At 37.5% G+C, this 22,211-nt stretch overlaps 2 protein-coding genes and 1 long non-coding RNA gene across 6 annotated transcripts in view; 1 reads left to right on the forward strand and 2 right to left on the reverse strand.

Annotated features, from left to right (window-relative positions):
- The window catches only part of LOC143857937 (uncharacterized), a 35,297-nt gene extending 32,431 nt beyond the window's left edge, over positions 1–2,866 (reverse strand). For all 4 annotated transcript variants that reach the window (XR_013238811.1, XR_013238812.1, XR_013238813.1 and 1 more), the window contains exon 1: positions 2,720–2,866. This is a non-coding gene — a long non-coding RNA (uncharacterized LOC143857937). The remainder of the gene's footprint in view (positions 1–2,719) is intronic.
- A 5,892-nt stretch (positions 2,867–8,758) lies between these two features.
- Positions 8,759–13,276, forward strand: LOC143858176 (lysM domain-containing GPI-anchored protein 1-like). The gene is made up of 5 exons (XM_077368815.1): positions 8,759–9,533; positions 11,832–11,949; positions 12,059–12,220; positions 12,335–12,366; positions 12,731–13,276. Exons 1-5 carry the CDS (start codon positions 8,873–8,875, stop codon positions 13,003–13,005), a joined length of 1,248 nt encoding a protein of 415 aa, XP_077224930.1. The 5' UTR covers positions 8,759–8,872; the 3' UTR covers positions 13,006–13,276.
- A 6,485-nt stretch (positions 13,277–19,761) lies between these two features.
- LOC143857595 (UPF0481 protein At3g47200-like) lies at positions 19,762–20,376 on the reverse strand. Its single transcript, XM_077368058.1, has one exon. It carries the CDS (start codon positions 20,374–20,376, stop codon positions 19,762–19,764), a length of 615 nt encoding a protein of 204 aa, XP_077224173.1.
- Between the last annotated feature and the right edge of the window lie 1,835 nt (positions 20,377–22,211).

Here is a 22,211-nt window from a genome sequence, read left to right on the forward strand (position 1 = left end):
AAAAATCTGGAAAACGTAGATCCGGTTTTGAACAGAGTTTTTTGTTTCCAATTTTTATCAACTTCTCATCACGGAGACAGCCGTTTCCAAGATCTTGTTTCCTGATTTTCAGGGTCTTCACACTTGAAGATGCCCAATTTATCATTAAAACAAATTCCTAGCAACCAAACGTGCTTAGTTTCTTATAATTATGGTGAATTTTCATAGAATTGTCAAGGATGTTTACATGGTTCTTGAAAAAATTACAGAAATTCATTAGCATACATGGCCTGCTACATTTAGTAGATGGAATAAATGCTGCAAGGGGGGATTTTACTGCTGCTTCAAGATTTGTTTCGCTGGATTGAGCCACTGCATATGACTGTATAGAGTCCAAGTTACTGGTCACGAGTTATACTACTGAAGAATTTAAATTTTAGTTGCTTTTAGTAGGTTAATTTAATCTTCTAGTTCGATTCCCTGCTGCATTTGCACTTCACTTTAGCTATTATGTGATTTATTTTCTAGTTTTATTCCATTATTAACAGTTTCTTACATGAACTTGCTGAATTTTGTGATTAATGCAATTTTTCAACTTCTATCAAGGCTGAACAATGATGTGGAAAGAATCAACATACAAGGTGAGGAGACCAATCATGGTGCTCAACAATTTTACAGAAATGCAGCTTCCTTCAACGTCAATATGATACCATGAATTCACAAATGGAGGCTTTGATGCTAGGATTAACTCAGCGGGACTAAGCCCTTCCCCAATCTGAGTTTGCCTCGAATGTTTCAGTAAATTGGACCACAAGTAAGTAACTATTTGAGATGGTTAATAGAAGAAGCCTGAACAAAGTTATGGACTTCGTCTGCCTCTAGTTTCAAGACACTCAAAGTAGAGATGCCAATGATTTTTCGAAACATCTCGTGACAGCCAAACTCAAGTACATAAGTGATTGAGACAAGCAGCACCAAGTATCGAGAGGCTGCCAATCAATATTGAAGGTCACAAGTTTCCAACAAAGGAGATCTTATGACGGTATATCTTTGACGAGAAGTGTTTTGATAGACCATAAATGCAAACAAAAGATGAATATTCCTATTGAAGGTCACGAGTTTCCAACAAAGGAGATCTTATGACGGTATATCTTTGACGAGAAGGGTTTTGTTAGACAATAAATACAAACAAAAGATGAGTATTCCTTCAAAATTCTACAACAGATCAATGGCAATTCCTATAAGGTTGAGCTCGGAAGGATATGACATCTCTCCTATGTTTAATGTGGTCAATTTGTTTATGTTTCAAGGTGGCGATAACCCGAGCAACATCGAAATACAATCCCCTTTTCAAAGAAATCAAATAGGAAGATCATGCACATAAGTGACAAGAAGATAATGCAACCTCGTAGTAAGATCACTTATAGCTGCCTTATTCAAATTTTTTTTTCCTTTGGTGTGGGGTGGGGGGGTGGGGGCGGTCCTAAACCAAGTTATGGACTTGGTCCCCTCTAGTTTCAAGCAGATAAAAGTTTAACGAGAAAAGTCAAACAAAAGATGATTATTCCTTCAAAGGTCTACAACAGATCAATGGCAATTCCTATAAGGTTGAGCTAGGAAGGATATGACATCTCTCATATGTTTAATGTGGCCAATTTGTTTTCAAGGTGGTGATAAGATGGGCAACATAGAAATGCAGAACCCTTTTACAACGAAATCAAACGGGAAGATCCTGCATATAATTGACAAGAAGATAATGCAATCTTGTAGTAAGATCAATTGTAGCAACCTCATTCAATATAAGGGAAGATCACCAACGGATAGTACCTAGGTGACGGAAGAACTGATATGCAACAATGTTCAATTTTTTTGATGAGTTTGAAGATAAAAAATCAAGGATGAGTTCTCTCCAACTAGGGGGAGAGGTATAATTTAGCCTGCAGAAAGGTATAAAAGTACGAGAGAAGAAGAAAAAATAAGGCAGAGAAGAAGAAATATCCAGAAGAAGAGGCGCGGACTGTTGACATCAGCATGACATATGTTTGTCAGTGGGAGCCCACTGCTAGAAATACAAATAGAAATTAAGAATTCATGTCCTTTTTATCATCTTGTAATTATGATCAATTTTCCTAGGATTGTTAAGGATGGTTAGATGGTTTTTGAAAAACTCCAGAAATTTATGAACATGGCCTGCTACTTTTAGTAGGAAGAATAAATTCTGCAAGGAAGGATTACTGCAGCTTGAAGACTTATTTGGATGGATTGAGATACTGTATATGGAGTTCGAGTTTAGCTAGGAATTTGAGTATATTTAAATAAGGTTTTAGGAGTTTTCTGAAAAATAAATCGATTTCCAGCAAATAAATTCATCAATTTCTGAGTACACGATGACACAGGGGGTATTTTAAAACTATGGTATATAATAGGATCTCGATTTTAATTTAGTGCGATTATCATTAGATGGTATGTAGGAAAGAGGAGATTGCAAACCAATACAGTATTATGACCTCTCTCATGGATGAGAGAGGTTAAGGTATTGGTAAGTTTATTATTGGCTACTGTATCTTGCGCTCTCCGCTCCTCCAAACCAATCTTGTGAAATAAATCAACTAATTCTTTGCTTTCTCTACTTTTAACCACCATTTCCGAAAATCTTAACAGTATTAGAAAGAACAAATAAATTAAGGAAATAAGGAATCAGATGATAAATAGTAATATAGACTGAGAGAAAAATTCTAACCTTGTAGGGTTTAAGGAAACGAGATAGAGTGGGATTTTCAGTAGGAAACGAGTCCTGGGAAGATACATTATATTCGGAGATTTTTCCTGTTTAGGGTTTTTAAAGGTTTTGGTACTTTTGTAAGTTTGTAACACAGGGAACACTTCTTTTTTAGGACATTTTTGGTAATCTTTTTTTTCAGGGAGATTATAAGGGGGGTGTGCACGTAATGCAGGGGGTGAAAATATCATCTCTCTTTTTTAATGGAATAGAAATAAAACGGGGACCACCGTAGATTCTGTATGGCATGACCATGGATTTCTTTTATGCCGTGTTTGGCAAAACTTGATTTTTTTTCCATGGAATATTAGAGTGTGTTTTATGCCCCGGTTGAGACCAACCCGAATCCAACCGAAGGATCGTTGCTTCAACCCTAATTCGACCCAACGAGGGGTAACCCAAACCCTAACCCTAACTCGAGGGGTCGACTCTACCGCAAATTGCGCCGCTAAAACCCTGAAAAAACATAGTTTTTTTTTTCTACTACAAAATCCATCCATCCAAAGATGCCAAGGAGAATAGAGAGATTTTATTTTATTTTTTTGGAAAAGTACCTCAGTCTAGATTGAAGTATCCAACCCTACAGAAAGAGCTTGAAAGTTGGACCTTAGGGTTAAGAGCCACAGGATAGAGAGATTTGGGATTTGCAGATGACTCTTTAGTCCTTATTGCTCTCAACTAGTTGATGGGCTTCCTTCAAATTTATATATTTCGGGCATGTTTTGAAGCCATCATAAATGGCTAGTGATATTTGCAGCGCCGTAATTTGATAATTGCACAAATGCAGCGTGTCTTTTCTGTTTTGATCCGCTTATGAGAGCTTCTTAGGAACTATAGTAGTGCCAATATCATTAGCCTAAACAATTCCTAAAATATTTTCAGGAAAAGGTTTCTGAGGTATCGTTAGGGGTGCAACTCGGGCAGGTCGGGTTCGGGTTGGCCTCAACCCGACCCGAGCAACCATGTACTCAACTCGAACCCGACCCGAGTTGCAACCCGATGAGGTTCAACCCAACCCGACCCGACCCAAACAGCCCTTTTTGCCAACCCGAAAACGACCAAACCCGAGTTCAACCCGACCCAACCCGAAATTTTAAGCTTAAAACTAAAAAAATTATTAAAAATTTCAGGTTGAACTCGGGTCGGGTTGCCCAAGCCCTCAACCCGAACCCGACTTGAACTCAAGCCAACCCGAGTTTTTCTGGGGTTGAACCCGCCAGGTTCGGGTTGAGCCCGCCCGAGTTGCACCCTTAGGTATCGTGCAGCCTGAGCAGCCCTCTAAATACCCTATGTCCCATAGTTGGTTGAGTCATCCACCCATTAGTTTTGTAGGTTATAGGTAGGATTATGGTTAGGGTTATGAGTTATGGTTATGGTTATGATTAGTGGAGGATTTTGAATGGATGGCTACTAACTATTTGGGTTATGGTTACGGTTAGGGTTATGGGTTATGGTTTGTTACGGACACCTAATCTATGTGAGGTCCTATATGATGAATGGGTTGGATGAGTGAAGCTACATGTAGATGGTGTTTTATAGAGGGTTGCTCACCCTATGCGATACCTCAGAAACATCGCCTCCAAATATTTTTCTTTGGAAATTATTTTATTCCAAATTATGTAAACTCTTTTTTTTTTTTGGAAAAAAACGCATCAGCTAAAGTAATAATATTAGATGCATGACTCGAAGTTTGGTCCCTTTCATAGACTGGAGTACTCAGGCCTCTAAGAATCTTGTCTTTTTGGTTGGGGCTCTTTCCTGATTAGGCTGGTTTCTTAGAATATAGGTTTATGAGTTTATCTTGCTGCCGAAATTGGTTTTTAGGATTTTTGGATGGATTGTGAAAATACCCTTTCGCATAGGCTTCTGCTTACCATTAGATGTCGGATTTATGGCCCCGACAGGTGTGAATGTGTGATCCACAATTTTATACCCATACATAGCAAGGGTGAGGCCCATCATTTTTACACCTCACGTTTTGATGGGTTGGGATCTACCATCTCCCCCCATTCCTATGCATAGGATGGGTTCTAGTGTTCTACACATTTTTACACCACGTGTTTTGATTATAGGATTGCACCAAGAATCGGCTCTAAGCCTTTATCTTTTTACGCTAGTTATGGATGAGCTTACGGAGGGTATCCAGTACAAGGTGTCGTGTTATATGTTATTTGCAAAAGACATAGTATTAATTGACAAAACCAAAGCAGGAGTTAATGCTTAGTTAGAGCTATGGAGAACTACTTTGGAATCTAAAGGTTTTAGACTGAGAAGGACTAAGACAGAGTATATGGAGTGCAACTTTAGTAATGCAAGGAGGTGGGGCGAGGAAGTAGTAAATATGTCTGGACAGGAGGTACCTAAGAGGGATATCTTTCGCTATCTTGGTTCAATCCTACATAAGGAAGGAGAGATTGAAGAGGATGTTAACCACATAAATAAGATCCTATCAGAAGAAATTTGTAAGCTTAAAAAAAAAAGAAGTAAGGAGGTTTACTGATTACCAAAATTTAGGATAAATTTTATTACCTTGAAATGAATTATAATATGGCCGAAGTGCAACCCAATCAAGCAAGTAACAATGGCCATCACAGAACTGTGATCACATAAATAAGAAGGGTCAATTTAAGTATATACTAAAATACTTGTCTCAACAAAATTTTACTATAATGTAGAAACAGCCATAGAATGCTCTTATAAAAAAACATGGAACTGAGGGTGGTTTGAGGCATCATGTTGTCTACATGTAAAGTCATGTAAATATGGCTATCTTTATGAGCCGTGAACCTGAGAATATCCATGCAGAAAAATATGATTTTCTAGTAGAATTCAAAGTAAAACACTTCGAAGAAATATAATATTTAGGAAGAAAGTGAACAAGTTAAAAAAGAAGAGGATTCGATGTGTGAAGAATAGTCAAACTCTGTGTGCTCTGGCAATAATGAATGTTTTAGAACACAGTCCCATTTGCATGTCTCAGAGGTGAATGGCGGAACATTAAGTGACTCACCGAAATATATATATATATATATACATATGAGGAAACTGTTGGTGAGCTTAAGCTCACCAAACTTATGGTGAGCTAGCTTGCCCAATCACATGGGGGCCCACTTTGTTAGGATGATCCAAACCATTCATTTGAAAGTCCCTTACATAGATGGGGGGTGTACCAAAAATCAGCTCCATAGGATCATCCTAACCCCTCCATTTGTGGAGGACAAAAATGGACAAACACAAGTCTGTCCATTTTTGTCCTCCACAAATGGAGGGGTTAGGATGATCCTATGGAGCTGATTTTTGGTAGACACCCTATCTATGATAAGGCCTTGCAAATGAATGGTTTGGATCACTCCCAAAAATGTGGGACCCATGTGATTGGGCAAGCTAGCTCACCATAAGTTTGGTGAGCTTAAGCTCACCAACAGTTTCCTCTATATATATATATATATATATATATATATATATATATATAAGTGATTTCGAAATTGAAAGGCATGAAGAAAGATATCATCATATGCATCATATATGAGAAACAGGCAACATACCTCAAGAGTCCTTCGGGATCAAAGGGGGCTTGACACCATGAAGGAGTTAATACTACATTCCTGCAAACAAAAGATAAAAGACATAAAATGGCATTTCATGAAATTGATAATTCAAAAGAAGACTAAACAGAGAAAGAATAGGAAGAAAAATACAATGCTATTCTATTCAAACCTTTGCTCGTGCGTAGATAGGCCGTTTATATAGATGCTGAATGCCAAGTATTTTACGATCAATCATCCCAACAGCATTACAAGCAGGTCCAGTGTCACCCCTAACTCCACATTCCACCTTACGATAGAAAAGACTAAAATTAATATTTTGGGCCTGAATAATCATCATGAAGTGGAAGCTTGATTCAGTCTTATAAGATAGCTATGAGGGCAGTCATACTGTACTGCTCATAATGTTAGGCCGCAAGATGCAGCATGTGCATAAGATGAGTGCAGCGGAGATGCGAGTGCTTAGATGGATGTGCGGCTATACAAGGTTAAATAGAATTAAAAATGAAGACATCCATAAAAACGTGGGGGTGGCACAAATTGAGGAAAATATGAGAGAGCACCGCTTAAGATGATTTGGGCATATCCAACATAGGACTTTGGATGCTTCAATGAGAAGAAGTGACTCGTGCTAAGTTGATGGAGTAAAAAGAAATAGAGGCATACCAAAAACAACTTCGGTAGAAACAGTGAGGAAAGACTTGATGGCTATGAACATAACAGAGAACATGACCTTCGATAGGAGAGAATGGAAGAAAATGATCGATTTAGATGAACCCAACTAGTGTCAGGATTAGGCTTAGTCAATTTGAGCCGGATAAATCCTTTCACCTTCTTCATGCAAATTTTCTAAAGGATTCATTAGCCGACCCCAACTAGTTTGGGAGAGAGGCTTAGTCGAGTTGGGTTAGTAGATGTTTTGATTATTGTGGGGCCCACCATTTTACACCCATGGGTAGAACACCGTCTCCTTCCAATCCTATGCATAGGGGTGGCCCCTACACATTTCACACCTAATGTTTTAATTATTGTGGGCCCCACCATTTTACACCCATGGTGACCACTATCTTCAGTCGAACCCATGAATAGAGTAGGTCTTGCCATTTTACTTCTTCTACTTTTACGGGTCGGTCCCACTATCTTCACCCAAACCCATGCATAAGGTGAGCCCCACTTTTTACACCTCATATGGGAAATGATAAATTCATCCCCTTTTCTTCCGTTGATCACAGTCCAACATCAGTCATTATCATTAAAGTTAGATTTGAATATTTTATTATTTCTCACGCTTCCTTGTAACTACATTTTTTATATTTTAGTATTATCTTTTAGAGAAACTAGGATAGCATTTAATGCATTTGACCTTAGTTGTCATCATTTGGTTCGCTTGAACATGTGTTTGAACCCCAAAAAGTCTTGGGTTCGTTTTAATCTTTGCCGACTACAATAAACAGAGACTAGAGACTGTTGGATCCTTATCAAGTGGAAATATTTGCATGTATTTCAGATTCCGGCGGCGTACTCTAGAATTCGGCGGCGTACTCGATATGTTTGGAACACATGTTTGAACCAAAAAAAATCTGGCTGCATACTTGATATTTTGGAGGCGCTCTCGATATTCCAGGGGCGTACTCTATAATCCGACGTCGTACTCGATACATTTGGAACACATGTTTGAATCCAGAAAATCCGACAGCGTACTTGATACTCTAGCGTCGCTCTCGTTATTCCGGCGGCGTACTCGATATGTTTGGAACTAATGTTTGAACCAAGAAAATTCGACAGTGTATTTGATACTTCAGCGGCATGCTCGATATTCCGGTGGCGTATTCTAGAATTCAGCGGTGTACTTGATACGTTTGGAACACATTTTGAAACCAGAAAATCTGACGGCGTACTTGATATTCCCGCAGCGTACTCTAGAATCCGACGGCGTACTTGATAAAATATTGAATAACGTAGCAGTTCTTAGCCAAAAGAGAAGTGAGAAACACCTTGGCGTAGATATCATTTCCCTTCATAAAACACAATAGATGATGCTGTACCGGGAAGAAAAGGGGACGAATATATCACGTCTGCTCATATTTCGGTGGTGTGGCGCCCACCATTTTACACCTCAAACTTTGCTAGTGTCAATTTGGTCAAAAGAAAAATCACAGGCGGTCCTTTTGTCTGTGTAAAAGGAACAAAGAAATATTTCGTCTGCCTATTTTTTTAGAAGATGATAACTTCGCGCACCCCGTAGTATAATTCACCCACTGTTTCTTTGAATTGACGTAAAAAAGCGTAAAAAAGGACGGTAATGTGGCACTTAACGCAGTTTAAGACGTCAAATGACGTTAGAGAGGGGCGAGTTATACTAGAGGGGGTGCGGATTTATCAGCTTCCATTTCTTTTCTAATATGTATTTAATTCTTTGCTTCCGACCGTTAGGTTCTCTCAAAAAGCTCTCACCTTTCTCTTTTTCTCTGCCATTTATCTATCTCCTCCCCTTCTCCCCCTCTCTCCTCCCAACACAACCACAGAAAACCCTTAAAAAACCTTAAAGATCTTACCAAACCCTAGCCCAATGCTGAACCCAAAAACCCCCATCTTATTCCTCATCTTCTTCTCCACATTCCCCTCTCTCTCCCTCTCCAAATCCACCATAGAACCCTGTTCAGTCTCAGATACTTGCCCAGCCCTTTTAGGCTACACTCTCTACACAAATCTCAAAGTCTCTGAACTCTCAACCCTCTTTCAAATCGACCCAATCTCCCTCCTCACCACAAACTCCATAGACATCTCTTTCCCAGATATCGAAAACCACATTCTCCCCTCTCAACTCTTCCTCAAAATCCCAATCACATGTTCTTGCTTAGATGGTATTCGAAAATCAGTCTCTACACATTACAAAACCCGTCCCTCCGATACCCTTTTTTCGATAGCTGACAATGTGTACTCTGGCCTAGTTTCTGCTGATCAGATTAGGGACGCTAATTCGAATTCTATATCTGATCCATCTGTTCTTGATGTTGGGCAAATGCTTGAGATTCCCTTACCTTGTACTTGTTTCAATTCTACTGATAATTCGCTCCCTGCGGTTTATTTATCTTATGTTGTTAGGGTAGGGGATACTGTTTCTGATATTGCTGCTAAGTATTCGACGACGGTTTCGGATATTATGAGTGTTAATGCGATGGGGAATCCGTCGGTAAATGCCGGTGATATTCTCGCTGTTCCGTTTCCTGGTAATTTTAGAACTGAAATGGCATGGGGTTAATGGTTGTTTATTTGTTTATTTTGGTTAGAATTGGGTTGGTAGTCTGTTTTGTGGTTTGATTGTAAGGTAATTTAGTTTTTGAGCTACTTTAATAGTGGCGGTGTTGATTTGTTTTAGTAATTTTGTGTTTGATTTTCGTTGAATTGCATTTTAGCAATGCGGTTTTTTCTTTTATTCTGCTTGGGGTTTTTTAGTCAACAGGGAGTAGACAAGATTTGGATTTGTCTGGAACTTACCTTGGAGAGTAGTGGTAAGTACTGTTTGGTTGTCAACCTCTTAGAGTAGTGGTAAGCGATGTCATTAACAATATATATATATATATATATATATATATATATATATATATATATATATATATAGAGAGAGAGAGAGAGAGAGAGAGAGAGAGAGAGAGAGAGAGAGAGAGAGAGAGAGAGAGAGAGAGAGAAACATCATTCCCAAGGACTCTAAGCAAAATTCCACCTTTTTTGTCGTTTTGGGCTTGGATATTATAGGGAGGGGACAAGGGTGACATATCGCAGACATGCAATAATTAACCTGGTGACATCCCTAGGACTCTAGGAATTTCAATGCTATATTGGCAACCAAGCAAGGGGTTATGCTGATGTGGCACCCAAGTGCCAAGCAAAACCCCTAAGCCATGCCGGTTTTTTGCAACCAAACACAGCCTTAGTATATTATAGACATTAAAATGGGGAATCCTTCGGTAAATGCCGGTGATATTCTCTGAATGGGGTTAATAGCTGCTGCTTTGTTTATTTCCGTTAGAAATGGGTTGGTAGTCTGTTTTCGGTTTGATTTAAGTTAATGTAGTTTTTGAGTTACTTAATGTTGGTTGTGTTGAATGTTGATTGGTTTTCGTCCCTTCATTTTTGATTTCTGTGGAATTGCATTCAGTAATTTAAGGCCTCTTTGGATATCTCTAAAAATGATCTTCATACTCTTATTATATATAGTATTGTAGATATGAAAAGGGTTTTGAAGTTAAATATAATTATTTGCAAATAATGGCTGTAATAGTCTTAGAAATGATATAGTTGATTCCAAGAAGGACTTAATGTCCCATTTGCAAATATGGTTAATTTAAATATAATCTTATTCGCAAACAAGATTCAATTTTTGGTGGCACTCAAAGAGGCTTTTAAATTTTTGTAATGTCATAATCAGCATGTGTTTAAGTAATTGTATGTGTTTCAGCATATTGTAATGACAATGTGTTTAATACTTGTATGTGTTTTTGTATGTGATTCGAGTTGAGGTTATTCTGTGATGCTTCTGGGTTACATGGGCAACTTTTCCCCACAAATTGTTTTACGTGTTGTTTACTATAATCTCGTAATGACAATGTGCTGATTTATTTCAGTCTCATTTCAGTCACGTTCGATTCTTGTAGTTAGAAATGGGTTGCTGCTCTGTTCTGCAGTTTGATTCAAGTTAATGTAGTTTTTCAGCTCCTTTAATGGTGGTGATGTTGATTGGTTTTTGTCCCTCCATGTTTGATTTCCGTGGAATTGCATTTTAGCAATGCCATTCTTTCTTTTATTCTGCCTGGGGTGCCAGTAATTTAAGGCCTCTTTTGGATACCTGTAAAAATGATCTGCATATACTCTTAGTATATTATAGATATGAAAATGGTTTTGAAGTTAAATATGACTATTTGCAAATAATGGCTTTAGTAGTCTTAGAAATGATATAGTTGCTTCCAAAGAGGACTTAATGTCCCATTTGAATATAATCTTATTTGCAAATAAGAATCAATTTTAGTGGTACCCAAAATGGCATTTAAATTTTAGTAATGTTATAATCAGCGTCTGTTAAATTAATTGCGTGCATGTTTTGCCATATTCATAAATGGGTTACTTTTTTACCCATTGAATCGAGTTGGTTATTTTTGAGCTCTGATGGGTCTGGGTTATATGTGCAACATCTGTCCACAAATTGTTGTTGTGTTGTTTGATATAATCTCGTAATTAGAATGGTATATGTCCAAGTGATGAATTGCGAATGGAGTTCAGTACATCAGTCTCATTTCAGTCATGCTTGATTCGTGTGGGCCCTGTTCGTTTTAAGATTATTCCAACCGATTGTGACCCCAAAACCAATTATTGGACTCAAATTTACGTTTAATTTTGAGCCCGATAATTGCTTTTGGACTCACAATTGGTTGGCATAATCTCAAATGAACAGGGCCATGGTTACTATTTCATCAATATTTATTGGTTTTTACAGATGGGTTTGGTGCTCTGTTATTGTTTTCATATTGCAGCTTGTGCCTCTTCATTCCGCCGGTATTCCTCAGATTTTAGGTTGATTGTGCCAAATGGGAGTTATGCCATTACAGCTAGTCACTGTGTCCAATGCAGTTGCGGGCCAGGGAATCTCAAGTAATTAAGCAGCATGCCTTTTCATTTCCCTATTAATCTTTCAATTCTTATTCATTTATGTTTCTTCCTTCAGTTCCTTTATTGATACTACTCTTTTTTTTTTTTGCAGTCTATACTGCACACCTTCTCCTTTGGCAGTATCTTGTTCAAGCATGCAATGTAGGAACAGCAACCTCATGCTTGGGAATGTTACTTTGCAACAAACCAGTGCTGGGTGTAATGTCTCTGAGTGTGCATACAGTGGTTTTGTTAATGCCACAATTCTCACTAGGTGAGTGTCCAACCATTCTAACGTTTTCTTGATCTCCTACATTCGAACTCCTTTTTTAGCAGTGTAGTTCTGTTCTGGTTCTGAGCCATGTGTTTTTGTTTTGTCATTCTGCAGGTTGTCCACATCTCTTCAACCCCGATGCCCAGGTAAAAGTTTGATCACCAATTCATACTATTGAAGTATAAATGATTAAATAACACCGACTAACAGCTTAAGCTTTTGGAGTAATTGGTTGTTTCACATGGTATTAGAGCTATTGCCTCATTGCTGTCCTGGGTTCTAAACCCAATAACTCCTTGATAGGTCAACCCAAAAGAGGGTCCATATGTCCCACGTGTACGACCAACCCAAAAAAAAGAGGGGTCACATGTGAGGGGGAGTATTCAAGTATAAATGATTAAATAACACCGACCCAGCTTTTGGAGTAATTGGTTGTTTCCCACATACATATTATTCTTTTCAGTAGATTTTTTGTAACTTTTGTATTCTAATCTCGACAAAATGGTGCAGGAGAACATCAGTTGCCTCCTCTCATAGTCCCACCTTCTGCATTGAGTTTAGATACCTCTCCTGCTCCTGCACCTTCACTAGCTCAATCAGGCGGGCCTGGTAGCATTGGAACGAGAACACCAAAGTCTTCTGTGTCAGGAACCCCAACATATCTAGGCTTGCCTCCTGCAACTGGCCCTTCTGGAAGTACTTCTGATGCTCCTTTCCTGGTGAATCCATTATTTGGTTTCCTAGATGCACTATTTTTATGTCTAGTATTCATGTTAGTGGTGTAGATGGAATTGTATCTTTGGTGACATATGGGGCTAGAATGTGAGTGTTGTTGTTGCTATTTGCCATGTTTTTAGTTGGTTGCACCCCCCGTTAAACTCCTTTCAGTAGAATGGTTTTAGGATGGAGATGAACAAGGGATTTTGTATTTGTGCTATTTTTCATTTCATTCGGTCCATATGTCTACGCCTTACCCTTTCTATAATTTATTGTAATGACTACCATTCAGAGTTCAGTAGAAAGTAGTTGAAATGATTTTTAAAGCTTTTGAAATAACTTGTGTAAAAGCCTCGAAATTACGTATAATCTTGTCATCTTGTTAGCCATTTTCTTGCATGCCTTATGCTGCTGTTGAAACATGTCTGATGAATTGGTTGCACTTTTGTTTATACCAGCTATTTAAAAGAGAAATTGTAGTTATTGCACCCAGCATGTTCTCTACTAGTCAGATGTGAAGATGGTATGGTAGTTGTGCTTTCATATCAGTGAGCGAGAAATAAAGGGATTTTATCCTGTTTTAGGTATTGGAGGTGCCTGGGTCACCTCAAAATCCGAGTGTAACGTCCCCCAGATCAAATCAAGGACTAGTGGGCCACACCCTAGCCGTATTATGGGTTTATCTCAATTTCTTCAATTATTTCATTGCATTAAGGTTTGTTTTTCATTAGCATTGATGTCTAATTATTTAGAAAGTCATAACATTATAGGCAACATTATATGACATGTTGTCCCTTAGCACTTCAATTTATTATTAGGTAGAAGTTAGAATAAGAAATTTATTGCTTTAAAAAATCTAAAGACTAGGTAGACTAGGTTGTTAGGGTTTATTGAATTATTATAAATACCAACAAGATATTAATAGTGAAGAAGCTTTAATGAGTTTTTATTTTGAGTAAAACTTTTGTTCTTCAAAGACCTGCAATGCGTCTCCCTTGATGTGGGTTGGCACTAAGTTAATTCCCTTCAAATTCCTTGTCAGAGTACATTTCTCTACAAAAGCTTTGGATTTAATGGCTTGTTTTAAATATTGTGTTTTTTGGTTCAAAATGCATTACTTAAGTTTATAAAGACCATTCCAACAACACTTTCTTTGGATTCATTATTTAGAAGTTCAATTTTAATTTACGGTTTATAGCCTTCGATTTTTTGAGGATTTTCAAGATAGGTCAAGTGATTGTTTTAGTGTTCTTGGATTGTGGAATCTTTTGCAAATGCTGTGATTTTCTGTGGACACCCTATCTATGTGAGGACCATTCAAATGAATTGTTTGGATCACCCAAACAATGTGGGCCCCCACTGTATTTTAAGGTAGTGTGTAGGTAACTTTCCTACACAAGTGTGTAGGAAATGTTCTCTCATATATATATATATATATAGAGGAAAGTGTTGGTGAGCTTAAGCTCACCAAACTTATGGTGAGCTTAAACTCCCAATCACATTGGGGCCTACTTTGTTAGGATGATCCAAAGCATTCATTTGAAAGGCCCTTACATAGATGGGGTGTGTACCAAAAATCAGCTCCATAGGATCATCCTAACCCATCCATTTGTGGAGGTCAAAATGGACAGACATTATTTGTCCACAAATCTGCCCATATTTGTCCTCCACAAATGGAGGGGTTAGGATGATCCTATGGAGCTGATTTTTGGTACACACCCTATCTATGATAGGGCCTTGCAAATGAATGGTTTGGATCACCACAGAAAATGTGGGACCCATGTGATTGAGGCGCTTAAGCTCACCAACACTTTCCTCATATATATATATATATTTTCTATTTTTTTTATTTTTTTTGAAATAGGAAATTCTATAATATTTATAAGTGACTTTTGTTGTCGTTATTGGTTCTGGAATCTAACACAAGGAATCAAATTAGAGCAACCCTTGTCCATACCCTATTGGTGGAAATTCATCCATGTTTTTCAGATTCTATCATTAAGCCCATCTCCCAAATCAACGTAGATTAGCTTGGATGTTGGAGGAAAACAACAAGTGGAATTGGAGCAGTCTTTGAAGAGTATTATTGGGCTCGACACTACTAATCTCAAGTTCAGAACTCAGCCATATTTCCAGCAGTGATGGGGTTGTTTTTCCTTTCGTGTGCAACCAGACTTGATTTCAAGTGCAGATGATTTAGAACAATTGATCATGTGGATTGATAATCAACGTAGACTAGCTTGGATGTTGGAGGAAAACAACAAGTGGAATTGGAGCAGTCTTTGAAGAGTATTATTGGGCTCGACACTACTAATCTCAAGTTCAGAACTCAGCCATATTTCCAGCAGTGATGGGGTTGTTTTTCCTTTTGTGTGCAACCAGACTTGATTTCAAATGCAGATGATTTAGAACAATTGATCATGGAGTTGTGGATTGATAAAAGCGTTTCTGGATTGAAGTTCATAATTTAACATAATGGAAATTCATTACTAATTACATTTCTGTTTCATCGCTGAATTCATTATGGCTTATTGTTTGTTTGGAATGTGTATATCTCTAAGATCAGTGGTTTCTCTAAAATTCTTCGAACATCCCTCACACGAAGAACACAAACTCAAAGGTAGAAGTTCACCAAGACTCCCATGTTTGCTATCATATTCAGATTGTGGTGTAGAAAGTAGTTTCTCACTAAATTCTTGCATTGAATCTACCGTGATTTGGCATTAGATTCTTTCTATCAAGAAAATAAAGTTCAGCCAAATCGTTTTATAGTTGCTGCCTTGTTTAAATGAGGAGTTTGGAAGGAGAATTAACATGTAGATCCATATGGGTATTACACGTGATTTTAAAAGTGGGCAACTATCTTATTTCTGATTTGATTAATTCAATTTTTGGATTTATTATCACTAGTTTGGATCGTTAGAAACCAATTGTATTGTTCAAGTCTATCAATGTTGAATCCATTTATATGGTTTGAACTTCGATTCAGAATTCACATTATTGCCTGAAGTGGTTATTATAATGGAGTTGCATGAGATTGTAGAGGATTTGCATGGAATTTATCATGCTTTTGCAAATAGCTATGCATATGCTTCAGATCCAATTGTGAATACTGAACTTGAGTTTTTGATTGTTGAATTGGGGTAATGGTAGATTGATTACTTCTATTGTTTGGGAGAAGCACTGTTTAATTTGAAGCACGAAAAGCCTGGAATTATTTTATTATTCTAAGATTTGTATGTAAAATCTACTTGATCTTCATTACAAATTTTTTGAAAATGTTACCATTGTTCTTGGGGTGTTTGTATACATATTGGTGAAGAACATTGAATTGACGTGGTTATTCTTGCTCAGAAATGAATCTTGAATCTTTATGCAACATCGATTGGTTGATTATATACAGCTGAGCTTAGTTGTTGGATTATTACTATGATTAACTGAGTTTGGGAAGAGGAAACATTAACCCATCTCAATGGTACATTAGCTTTCACTTCCTAGGCCCATTCCAAAGTTCTTGATATAATCAACGTTGATTTGGGACAGGTTCGTATTCATAGAGTTTGTTAAAATGTGGATCGATCTTCATGTTTCTGCTATTGTAACTCTTCCCATGTTCAAACAAGGTATGGACGGAGATAATTAAAAAATGGTTTCTCTAATTTGGTTCTTTGAGTCTGATTTCAATGCTAAAGCCTACATCAGAATCCGGTTATAAATCCAACAATCTTTGGAAACAATTGCATAATCCAACTACTCGAAAAATCACTGGATTTTTCTTGCAAATCCTCAAACACTCTTAAGGCTATAAATCACACTTTAAGGCTATAAATCTTAGATTAGAAGTGAACTTCTAGATGATGAATCCAAAGATACAGCTTCTCGGATGAGTATGTAAACTTGAGCAATACATTTTGAACAAAAGCACACAAAATTCAACAAGTTATGTAGATTAACTCCAGAAATCTAAAGGTTCTCTGGAAAAACAAACTAAAAGAAAAACAAACTACCAATCAGTTGCAATCAAGCCTATCAAGCTTAATCTGGAAAGAACTTGAAATCTCCCTAGCACGCTGCTAAGGAAATTCAAAGAGAGTGAACTTACTATCCAACCCACAATCAAGCGAGACATTATCGCTAGAACAAAAGTTTAATTCAATGTAAAAATTCATCAAAGCTTTACATCTCTTTGGTATTTAAAATAATTCAATAATCCGTAAGAACCTAATCTAGATTTCTAAAAGCAATAAAATTCTTATTCTGACTTGTTCTCAATAAAGAAATGAAGTAGTAATTGAGTACAAGTCATAGAATGTTATGACATCCAAAAAAATTAGAAATCAATGCTAATAAAAAAAAACACAAGATGCGGGTAGCTAGAAATCTCCTTGTGGCATTGCAGAGAAGAAATCTCCCCAAACATTTGTTTGCTAAAAAAAAGTAACAATGACACTTAATTTTTGGTCTCTCATGGGAGATTTGGGTTAGAAGTGTGAGCAGCTAGAGGATTATTGCAACTTGGTTCCCTTGGTAGGTAACATCACAAATCAAGCACAATCATAAGTGACTTGACACAGGTTGGCTCACATGTAACATGTACCATGGCCTTGTATTCAGTTTGTGTGCACTCAACCTCACAATTGATGGGTCTTTCTTTCTTTTCCATGTCAGTGTGTTTCTTGTAGCTTGGGTTTTATAAGCTATTGTGGACATCTTATTGGACAAACCATGCTCGATTTGCATTTGATTAGGTTATGAGTTATGACCCAATATAGAGAAAGTAATATCCCTTGTCTTTGTGAATATTTGAGCTACCTTAAAGCTTGTTTGATGTCTTCTTTACTGAGAACTTTGCCAAAATTATGAGTTGTATGAAGGGGCTGGGATTTTTCTTATGCAATCAACTTACTGTGGTAAAAAGAAACATGCAGAATGATTGCCCCTCCCTGATTCTTATCAGCAGCCAAACAGGTTGGCCTTGAAGCCAAGGGCTCAATACATGGGTGTCTCATTGAGATCCAGACAACACCTTAGTATCTCCTTTGCACAGAGGGCTTGTGGTACCTGTTGCCCACCCTTCCTCCGCTTTGAGAACCATGTGAACGGAGAGTGGGCAGAAGAGAAGGAGGTCCTCAAATGGAGTCGCACACTTGAGCAGTGCGGGAGCCCTATTACGTAAAGGGAATGGGTTGAGTAAACTCCCCTGGGGCTGGAAAAATCACAGATGAAGTCAGCCTTTGATTTGATTGGTATTTATTTTTGCTTAGTGATTGGAAAGGTGGGCGCCTGGGTATGTTATAGAAAGGGAAGCCTTTGATTGGGGTAGTACTTCGAATGGCGAAGAGAGGCAGCTCGGCAGGGAAGGAAAGGGAAATCGTCAAGGATGACTTATTTGTTGGCGAAACGAAGGGGGGGGAAACCACGCCACACACATTTATCCATAGATTATGTATCTGCATGCATAACATAAAAGCCTCTTAGATGTGCAAAAACCCAGGAGAATGCATGAACTGACGAATCACATTGACCATGTTACAAGGATTCTTCTAAATGGGCAAAATACCCTTGTCACTAAGACACTTTGACCATGTTTGGCTTGCCATGAATTTTTTTTTTCAACAGAGGTTTATCAGGCTGTGTGAGAGGGCTAGGGAGGGTGAGGGAAGGAAAGAGTAGTGAGGAGAGCGTGAGAAAAGGTGAGGATCAGCCTTTTCTCACCCTCTCCCCTCTCCCACCGTGCCTACTCTTCACTCAACCTCCCTAGCTCTCTATCACCACTTCAAAAACTAATATTTTATCGAAAAAAAAGTGTGACTGAAACATGACCTTACAGATTTCTTTTATCAGTTTCTTAGTGCTACTACCATAACTTTTCAAATAGTACATGTTTTGAGTTTTACCCATCTTAATTGTTTCTTAAATGGAAGTAAAATATTATATTTACTTAACGTATTAAATTTACAATATCTTAATAGATATAATCATTTTGTTATGTAAAAAATTAAAATTTGAGAATCGATTAAAATATTTTGGCAAATTCAAGAATAGTTCTTTTTGAGGTTGTGACGCTGCGGGTCAAATGAAAAATTGTTGCTGAAGCGTGCGTACAGTCTAAATATGCACTAAAATCCACCAGGGAAGAGCGGTAATCCTAGAATCCACTAAGAAAAAGAGAGACAAGAAGAAAGAGATAGAGATTGAGAGAAATAGAGAGACAAAAACGTCTTTCATAGTATTCCAATAATGGATGGCTGTCACGTTTTTACATCATGTATTTAAAGCAAAACTTAGAATCCTAGCATTAACAGACCAAACCCAATAATACTTAATCGTCCTGTCAAAAGTAGAAAGCAACCAATAAAACTACCATTACTAGACCAAACCCAATAATACTTAAAACGTCCTGTCAAACATAGAAAGCAACCAATAAAAAAAAGAACTCCTAAAACTTCCTGCTTCCTACTGACTAAAGATAAAACAAGACACTAATCCTAATGGAGAGAAAAGAAAGAAAGATGCTAACCCTACTACACTTAGGAAATATAATCCTAATAAATTAAGAAATTTATCATGAACGTTTCAAAAGAAAAAACTAATATTCCATGGGAAAAAAAGTTCAAACTTTGCATAGGGATTGCTCCAATCGACTTAAACAAGCTGTAAACCATTCATTTATGGTGAAAGTAAACACTTTTCCTCATTAGTCATTGAAGTTATAAATGGATTCAATCACCATACACACTTATACAAAATACTTGAATATTGTTTAAAATAAGAAGAAAAAAAAGAGAGAACGAAAGCATCACAGAAGGTGGGTTTGGAGAGTGTCATCCAGAGTTGTAGTAAGAGAGAATTGAGTAAACAGTTTGTAACCCTGTGAAAACCAAAAGGAGAGCTGCTGTGAGAAGGGCGATCAAACTCCAAGGGCTATCAAAGTATTTTTCCATGAAGTTGGAACGCCACTTGCGTAATCGTCTCTCCCACTTTCTCGTTCTCTTATCGTAATATTCGTTCAAGGGGTTAATCACATGGAACAATGTAAACCTTGGGTTGAACCCCGTATCAAGTCTGAGCTTTGGAATGAGCCTGACGATCTCGTCAGCATTTTTATCGGAACTAATGGTACTTTTATGCCTCAGCATCTTCAAATCCTCGATTGATTGGATGAGTCCGTCAATGAAGTAAACATAGGAACTGACATGGTGGCTTACGCCTGTATGAAGATGTTCAAAGGCTATTAGATTGAGGAGTGAGGACTCAGTACAATCATAGATGTGGATCAATGGGAGGTTAAGGATTCTTTTCTCTTTGTTGAATGCTAATCCAATGAGGCTGTTTTTTTCGCTTACGTTAAACTCCACTTTGGCATCTCTATTTAACACCGTTGCGGACAAATGACGTACTGTTCCTGCTTGTTCGTCAGAATCCAAGTCTCCAACCATGCACTTCCAAGCAAGGGCCAACATGTGCATGAAGCTGTTGGAACCCAAGTCCGTTCTATCATCCACTTCGATGACAAAATTATTTGCTAGTACGAAAAACTTTATCACGAGATCATTTATATACACCGTACTTTGCACGTTCCAGTTAGAAATATGGGTGAAACACAATAAATGAAAATAATAGCGAAAAATTACACACAAATCACCCAGTTTCAAAATTTATCAACTAAAATCCACTCATGTTTTTGTCGGATTACTAAAATTAAAAGCCTTTTGCCATAAATAATTTAATTATGCTTTCTCTACTTATTTGTTTTCCTAAAAAGATTGATTATTAACATTATTAATGAATCTTAACCCCTCCGATCTCAAGAGGTCTTTGTAATGTTCCATCCCTCAATATACCGGAGGATTAGAACCATTCTATGGGGATGATATTCTGAACATGACATATATAAGTTGCGGCAGAATAAAGGAAGGGTTTGGATAATCAGGTTATCCTAACTATATATATATATATATATATATATATATATATATATATATATATATATATATATATAATCAGGATCTATAAAAGAGTGGTACAAAGTATAACCATGCAGCGACCTAAATTATGGCCCTAAAAATCCTATGAATACACGGTAAAAATCACATCGATGGATCGTACATTGGCATTGGAGGTGTCTTTTCACAACAGGGTGGACCCATTGCCTTTTTTAGGGAAATAATATTTGCACTTCCTCGTTATGATAATGAAATATATATCATGAAATTACTTGGTGAGTGACTGACTTTTCTCAACTAATGACAGAGCGCTCAAGTAGTATGGTTCGGTTGCTACGAACGCTACACCTGCTCTGCGTGGTCATGTGTGTATATATACAGATACATATGTAGATTGATAGATATGAGACTAAAAGAAGAACTAAAAAAGAGAGAGTAATTGGGCGTTTGTTTAGAGTAGGTCTCACCTCATCCTGTGTCATTCCTCTTTCAACAGCTACCAACTTGTTGAGAACAAGCAGGGGCACCTGATTTTCAATCTTCAACGTGTCCTCAAAAATAACATCACTAAACTTATTGAACCCGTGTGGGCCAAAAATGGGGTCATTGTCAGCATAATCTCGATAGACTTTGTTTGACGAATCCAGTGATTCTTCGACGACGAATTTGCGCATGATTTCGAGTAAGAAACATCCATCATGGAACATTAGCTCCAAGAATTTGTCTCTGTCCCTCCATTCGCACTCAAGCTGGTCATAAGAATCCATCAACTCTTCCACAACTCCCATAAGAGCATTCACATAATCTGTCATGGGTTTGTCTGAATTCTTGAGGAAATGAATAACAGCTCTGACCTTATGTACCTCCATGGGCTTAAGTCGTGCTTCTCCATGATGATATGGACCCAAGGAGACAAAATGAGGGTCATACGCTACATTATTGCGAATTCTCATAAACGACGGCACTCTGTAAATACATTGTTTATTCCAGAGATTCTCATCCGAAAGATCAACCGACAGATATCGCTCCTGAAATTGTACAACCCAATCTCTTCTTTCTGCCATTGTTCTATCTCTGCAAGCTCCAATCTGTAGCTGGTCTTCACTACCTAATACTTAACATGAGAAGCTAAATCAGTGCTATATATATATATATAGTCATCTAAGATGTTATTATTCTTTCTTTGAGGTAAACCCAGGAAATATATATTTAATTTTTTTTTTTTAAAATAAAAAAACTTCACAGAGTATCAATTTTTACCACAAGAACCAAATTAGAGCAAATCCAAGTATCCAACTATGATATATCCCCAAAGAACATAGGAACTG

Source organism: Tasmannia lanceolata, unplaced genomic scaffold, assembly GCF_043159265.1.
Source record: "Tasmannia lanceolata isolate RefF3 unplaced genomic scaffold, GAP_Taslan_0.1 ptg000025l, whole genome shotgun sequence".
In the NCBI taxonomy this organism is placed as follows: Eukaryota; Viridiplantae; Streptophyta; class Magnoliopsida; order Canellales; family Winteraceae; genus Tasmannia; species Tasmannia lanceolata.